Source organism: Rattus rattus, chromosome 11, assembly GCF_011064425.1.
Source record: "Rattus rattus isolate New Zealand chromosome 11, Rrattus_CSIRO_v1, whole genome shotgun sequence".
Lineage (NCBI taxonomy): Eukaryota > Metazoa > Chordata > Mammalia > Rodentia > Muridae > Rattus > Rattus rattus.
In genome coordinates, this window is record NC_046164.1 from 63723258 (window position 1) to 63730548 (window position 7291).

A 7291-nucleotide genomic window follows, 5' to 3' on the forward strand; every position below is an offset into this window, starting at 1 on the left:
CTAATGTACAGAACAGGAGCTATCATTAGGTTTATGTGCTTTCTTTGGTTTCTCCCAGGTTTACAGAAGCTGGAATGTTTTAGAATGAATCAGAAAACTCTAAGGAAATACTTAAAGAGGAAAACCACGAAGGTTGGAGAGAAGAACAAGCTAGGGTGAGGAATTCGGTTTGGTTGGTTTCAGACCATTTTGAATCCCGACTTAGCCACCCACTGAGAGCCTTGCGTCTGTTTTGTCTGTGTAAAAGCAGGAATGATTTCCAACTCATCGCAGCCCCGGGAGGTCTGTTCTTTGAGTGAAGCAGTAGCCTCCGGGGTTCGGTGTGTTCGCCGTACCTTGGCCTGTGTTGGTGAAGTGTCTCTCTTCAGTCTGATAAACCAGAATGCTGTGCGTGAAAACCCCTGCTAGGGGCTCGTTGACTAGAGCACGGGGAACCCACGTCTGCCTGCTTGACCCTTGGTGTACAGTGGCTGCTTGTAGAGCCCTCAGGGCGTTTGCAGATGAGGACCGTCACTCCCCGGAGCGACTGTTCAGTTCCAGTGACTCAGCAAACGCCTCCTCTTCTCCTTTGCTCCGGCAGCCAGCTAAGAGCCCAGTTTTAAAGGAATGGAGAGAGAGCAAGTGACTTTCACTCAGTCCCGGTCACAGTATGTGGCCTGCAGGGGTAGAACTAAGATCCATCCGTGCCCAACACCCTAGAGATGATTTAGCCACCCAGGGGGTGGGAAGGAAGGCAACCTCTGCTCTCCAGGTCAAGAGAGGTGTGGGTGACATCCACCGGTCGCAGCTTGACCTCTGGGGAAGATTTCCCTGGGGGCTTGAGCGCCACAGAAATGCCGGTGCGCGCGCAGAAGCTTGCCAGGAACGACAGAAGCTGTGGGTTCTCCCATCCTATCCCTTCGCGGCTTTCTCACTCCCAAAGCATCGCCTCTGCGACGCGTAGAAGCATCGTCTCCCTGCAGCACACCAGGCCCAGGCTGCCTAGGGGACCGAGGGCGCCTCTCGTAGGCGTCGCACGGGAACCAGACTGCAGGAGAGGAGCTGGACCTACGTGTGGATCCTGGAAAGGAGGCAGCAAGAGAGATTGGGGAGAAGAGACGAGGGATCCGTCAATGAAAATGTGGAACTTAGGGGCGAATGAAAATGTGGAACCTGAGGGCGAAGAGGGGGCACCACCACGGAGACAGGCGCAGAGTGATGACAGGTCTGGTCGCAAAACAGGACCCCTAACTCAGACTCCTGGTCAGTTTAGGCCGGAGGGCAGAGCCAACGCCAGGCCAAGAGCCACGGTCATTGGCAATCTCGGGTTTTCCGAAGCTTAAGCTACCTACTTGGCCTGGAGGCTATCACACACTTTGTCCTCTAAAGGGGGCGGGGGGGGGTGCCTGTGGTAGTGGAGCAGTTCCAGACCTCCTCTGACCTCTTGAGCTGGCCTTGACTCAGGACGTACTCGAGGTACTTCAGTGCATCCGGCCATAGCCCCCAGCGCCTTTTCATCTCTTCCCAATTCTTACTCTTTCGGGGGCTTCCTCTCTTTGTAACTCAGAACCCAGAGTGTTTATCTTCTTTCAAACACACGCCTCCTGGCCCTGCCTGCAGCGGTCACTCCCGGGACCTAATGATGATCTGCTAACCTCTGCCAAATCCCATCTTCCTGCGCCTCCTGGAGATGTGGATTGAAACCTCTTCGTTATTCTCATGCAAAAACCAGCAACGCTGACTTCATCTAACTTCACCAAACCGTGGCTTTCTGTGCTTCAAAAATGTCTGCTACCTACCTCTGTGTCAACTTGTGTCAACTTGTGCTTTGAGATTAAAAACAACAACAACAACAACAACAACAACAACTGTTGTTTCGGCCAAATAAAGAGTGATCATTACTTCAAATAAGTATATGGAAAGCCAAATCTAACTCTCTCGGTCGGCTGTTACACCCTCCGATATTCTTGTCCATTCGCTTATCCAAAACTCACTGGTTCTTGTGCCCACCCAGCCCTATGTCCACAGGCGAACGCACACATACTCTACACCTGAGTAACCCCATTTTTCTGTCATTCTATGTCCCTAGTCCTCCACTGGTCCCTAAAGAAAAATAGCTACAAACACACCCAGCATGACGTGCAGAGAAGAGGAAATCAATTTGAATAAAACATGAAAACTTTGAAGGAGGCGTGGGGAGCCTCGTTTTGAAACCTTGTAAGCATTTCACTGGGTCCCTGTCCTAGCCAGAAGACCGTCCCTTGACTGATAGATTTGCCAGATATTAACAACGAATTGAACTCGTTTCCTCAAAACTTACACTTTGTAAAGAACTATGAAGAGTTGTAGCCCCGTTCAAGAGAGCCCCATCCCTTACCCGAACATACCCTGCAGCATCTTCATAGGGCTGGGAAACAGACTAGGGACTGCATCGGTGAAGTCTACAAGCTTCTGATCGTTCCTGAGGCGAACAACTTTGACTAGGTAACGACTTCTTCCCTGCAGGGTGGATCCAGCTCCGTCCGAAAAACAACTCCAGGAGGCCTTCCCTATTCTAATGACACCAATGAAGTAGCCTCCTTCGCTTCTGAAATTAAAATCACAACTATTTAAATGCATTCACAGGTACAAGCTTGTATATTGGATCAAGCCTCTGGTCAAGTCTGTGGAGCAGTGAGATATGTCACTTGAACAAACTTTTCATTAAAAAGATGTTTCATAAATAGGCAACATATGTTTTGACATAACCACAATGTTTGTACTTTGTATTTACTTCCTTCTCCTGAGTAAAACAACTTGGTTCTTAGTCTTAAGGGCATTAAATATTAGTTCTGTATTTCACTATCCTGTAGCTCCCAGATAGTCTCTTTTAAAACTTCCCTATTCCCTCTCAACTCACAAGAAACAGAATATTTAAAGAACAAATTAAAAGCATTTTTATTTTTTCCTTCCTGGTGTAAAACAAATTGAACAAGTAACAATTAATTCAGAGTTGATTGCCCACGGAGACCAATACCCAGTTCCAAAAATTCTTTCCCCAAGGACCTTCCGATTCCTCGCCTCACTTGGGGCTTAACTAGTATTTTTCAACCTAGCTTTTTAAGTCGTCTGCAGAAATCCAATCCAATCAAATGTAAGGAGAGAAGAATATTTGGTAGAGTGATTTTAATTATCAGATTACTTCTGTAAAGAACATTAGCAGAGAAACAGCTGAGAAACTTTAAGAGCGGGGGAAAAAAAAAGATGAATTTTGTTCTTCGACTCTGGGCTCCTTCCTAGAGTAAAGAAACTACATGTTACATCTGGAGACACTTTCCGTTGAGTTTTCGCCGAAAAATTGGGCTGGGTTCATACTTGTGTTCCAGAAAAGCGCTGGAGTAGCGGCTATAGGAGCGGAAATCAGAACCGAGGTTTCGGGATGAGTGCGTCTCCTCATTGCTGAAAGATGCTATGAAAACCAGGCTTAGGAGGGAAGGGGTTAATTCAGACCCCGTCTTTCGCTACTCGACTTGTGGCGTTGAGTCTCTTAAAGTCAACGGCCCCCCAGTTGGAACCAGCCAATCCACTGCAGGGAGAGCCCTGGACAGCCAGTGAAGGGGCGTGGCCCGATGCTGTCACTCAGCGGTGAGGAATGACACTCTGTTGGGAGTGGGGGGGTAAAGTGGAACGCAGAGGCAAAGAGAAGAAACAGATAAAACCCGGGCAGAGGGTAAAAAGGTGTCCCCGCTCTTCTCCGATTTTTAGGGGCCTCAGCTGTCACTACGGGCGCCAGAGGGGTAGGCTCCGGAAGAGCCAGCCCAGAGGGGAAGAGGGAGGACCCGCCAGGAGCAAAGCCCTACAGGCAGGGAAGACAGAGGCGCACAGAGAAAGTGACTTGGGCGGTGCGCCCCGGCGGCGCTCCTGAGGCGACTGCAGACGCCGAGAAGACCCTAGACAACTCTCGCCGGCCTCCCCCGGGGACAGACCCGTCCGGCCCCCCGAGGGCCACGGGCGAAGAGATAACTGGCCGGGCTGTAGGAGAAGAGCATCCGGAGCTCGATTCCGGGGGAGGGGGTCCTGGCGAGGTGGGCCTGAGAGGTGGGGTGAGGGTCGGCGCGGATCCTGGAACTGAGGGGGGCGGGGGCTGCGCAGGAGTGGGCTGCGGGGTCCTGGCGCGCCCCTCTCACTTGCGCTGCGGTCGCCCAGCGCTCCGTGTCACGCTCGAAGCTGTCCCCGCGACCCAGCTGCTCGCCTGGCTGCCAGCTCCGATCCACAGCGCAGATGGCTGTGCGCAGCAGCAGCACCTTGACGCCCTTCTCCATCCAGGCGATCCTCAACAAGAAAGAGGAGCGTGGCGGGCTGGCCGCGCCCGAGGGGCGCCCGGCACCAGGGGGCACAGAGGTGGCAGTGGCCGCGGCGCCCGCCGTCTGCTGCTGGCGGCTCTTCGGGGAGACGGAGGCCGGTGCGCTGGGGGGCGCCGAGGACTCTCTTCTGGCGTCTCCCGCCCGAAGCAGAACAGCTGTGGGGCACAGCGCGGAGAGCCCCGGAGGTTGGGACTCGGACTCAGCCCTGAGCGAAGAGAATGAGGGCAGGAGGCGCTGCGCGGACGTCCCGGGAGCCAGTGGAGCGGGCCACGCTAGGGTGACCCTGGGCCTGGAGCAGCACGCCGCCAAGGACCTGGAGGAGGAAGCCCGGGTCCGCAGCGACAGCGAGACGTCAGCCAGCGTTTCAGGTCTGCTGCTGCGGGGGTTTCTCCAGGAAGGGGGCTGGGCTGAAGGGGGTGGGTTAAGAGGTCAAGCACTCTGAGGCGGGGTGGGCCTACAGTGGGAACAAGATGCCCTGCAAGTTCTGCACGTTGGAGCGCTCTGCCCCAAGCCTGAAGCAAGTGAGTTGCTTAGAGCCGGTGTCCTAGGTACCATGTGCCCTGCGCTCCGCACCGAGAGTTTTGAGTCCATCTATGGTGCCTCGGCTGTGTCCATTTAAAATCTCTAAACTTAGGAAAGGGGGACCAGAAACCTAGAAGATAGATCATAGAGTTCTCCCCTGACACAGTCGTGCTAACGACTGCAAGTCCTGTCTTGGGAAAGGGCGTGTTTAACTTCCCTTACTCCAGGACTGACAAAACAGCCTTTGGCTGAGTACCTAGGAGCTAGAAACAAAAGTAGCAATTACGAGGCAGACGACTGTGGCGAAGTGTGATCCAGGTCGTCCAGGAGGCACTCAACATCAAGACCGTATCCAGTCACGGGTGTATTTCTTGGTCTGAAAGGCCAGCAGCTGGCTTCTACAGTCTGCTGTAGGCCTCACATAGGCTTTAAGCCGGCCAGAGCGCTGACCTCTTCGCAGGCGCGCTGCAGGGAGCACAGAAGAAGCTGGGGAATGGGGTTCAGATCAGGGTCTTCACTACCTACACCCGGCTTCCCTTTATTTTCTTGCAAAGAGCAGGAAGGCAAGTGTACCTCGGGCCTTAATGTTCCTCCCAGTTGCCATGACCCTGAAAGCATCTCTGGGGCTTATACCTCTGACCTCAAGATCTGCGCCCCCCCCCCCGTTTCTCTTTCATGTAGCCAACCGATGTGTGTATGTGTGGGTGTGCAGAGGTGTACGGCCTGGAGCCGAGAAACAGAAATTCAGTGTAGAAAGCCACGATTCAGGGCTAAGTACAGAACAAACTTGTGAATGAACTCAGGCCAAGTATCCTAGGTCCCTGCAGGAAATCCCTCTCACCCCCAAGCTCGGGGAGAGGTGTTCCCCTCCTGCTCTGGCAAGCAGCAGAAAAGATACAGATTTGAGAAGTGTGGGGGACAGAGTTCTGAAACAGAACCCTCTGGAACTTCTCGTCCCCTTTCAGTAGGCTCAAAGCGGGTTCCCCTGCCCAGTCTTCCGCGAGAAACCACTGCAACCGAGACCTATCTTTCCCTCTGCGAATCTGACAGGTTATTGCTTTTTGTTCCTACCGGAATCCACAGGCGACCATAGCCCAAGAGACGAGGACGGCAGTGTTAGCCCTGGAGGTGCACGCGTGCCTGGGTTGTGCGGCGCAGCGGGCGGCGGGGCTAGCGGCGGGCAGGCGGGCGGCATGGAGGAGGAGGAAGAGCCCGCAGCCCCTAAGCCGCGAAAGAAGCGCTCTCGGGCAGCCTTCTCTCACGCCCAGGTCTTCGAGCTGGAGCGCCGTTTTAACCATCAGCGCTACCTGTCCGGACCGGAACGCGCTGACCTGGCAGCTTCACTGAAGCTCACAGAGACGCAAGTGAAGATCTGGTTTCAGAACCGTCGCTACAAGACCAAACGCCGGCAGATGGCCGCCGACCTGCTCGCCTCAGCACCCGCCGCCAAGAAAGTGGCCGTAAAGGTGCTGGTGCGTGACGACCAAAGACAGTATTTGCCCGGAGAGGTGTTGAGGCCACCTTCTCTTCTGCCCCTGCAGCCCTCCTACTACTACCCTTACTACTGCTTCCCGGGCTGGGCGCTGTCCACGTGCGCGGCCGCTGCTGGTACCCAGTGAAGCTTTTGGGACCAGGCAGAGAAGGATCCCTGCTCCCCAGTTTGCATCGCCACGGACGGACAGGTGTAGAGATTGTACCCAATGTAGGGGAGCTCTGGCAACCTGGGCAAGGTGCAGGTGGAGAATGAAATCCGGCTGGGACCTCCTAACCCTGGGTGACAGGGCCATGGAACTGAGTCTGCCCAGAGAGGGCGCCTTATTGTGATTTGAACAGCTGCGCCCTATGACCCCAGGCGCTCTGCACACCCGCCACCTAGCCGCAAGCCTCGGGACGCTATTTATTATCACAACAACGTTGGATTGGGATTCTGCCTGCCTGGGGATGGTGTTTGCCCAGAGTAGAGAGGACTCCTGGAGAGCCCCCCGGTAGCCTGAATCCTCAGAATCTCGGGTCGGCCAGGCGCTTCTGGCGCTAGGCCACACTAGTTCATGGTATCCATGCTACCGATCTGTATCTGCATATCTTTAATGTTTGGAAATTATGTTTGTGACAAAGGAGTGCAGAGTTCTTTCAGCTCCAGGGCAGGAGTTGAATTGAACCTCGAAGCGTTTTGATTTGGGGGGACCTCCACTCCACCCCTCGCGGGGCGCCTTCCTGGATGCTGAATGTAAGAATGGGAGCCTTTCAGCGCGGGGCAGGCCAGGGATTCTCTCCACTTTCTCTTTCTGTAAATTCAGGGCCACACCCAAAGGGAAAGTGCCTAAGAGACCCACAAAAAGGGCCCACCGCCATCGTAAAAGCCCCTTTCAGAAACCTGACTTTCTTTCTTTCCTTTTTTTTTTTTTTCCTTCAAAGACGGATGAGACTTGTAGCACTTTTCGGTTGTT

At 54.0% G+C, this 7291-nt stretch overlaps 1 protein-coding gene across 1 annotated transcript; it reads left to right on the plus strand.

The window, feature by feature from the left end:
- The first annotated feature begins 4239 nt into the window (after positions 1 to 4239).
- Positions 4240 to 6463, plus strand: Nkx3-2 (NK3 homeobox 2). Its single transcript, XM_032917074.1, has 2 exons — positions 4240 to 4690; positions 5928 to 6463. Exons 1-2 carry the CDS (start codon positions 4240 to 4242, stop codon positions 6461 to 6463), a joined length of 987 nt encoding a protein of 328 aa, XP_032772965.1.
- Positions 6464 to 7291: the final 828 nt, after the last annotated feature.

Excerpts from the sequence above, each read along its gene's own strand:
- Nkx3-2 (XM_032917074.1), top strand. The coding sequence starts at position 4,240 with ATGGCTGTGCGCAGCAGCAGCACCTTGACGCCCTTCTCCATCCAGGCG. Across the intron at positions 4,691-5,927 it reads GACGTCAGCCAGCGTTTCAG|GCGACCATAGCCCAAGAGAC; the intron begins GTCTGCTGCTGC and ends CGGAATCCACAG.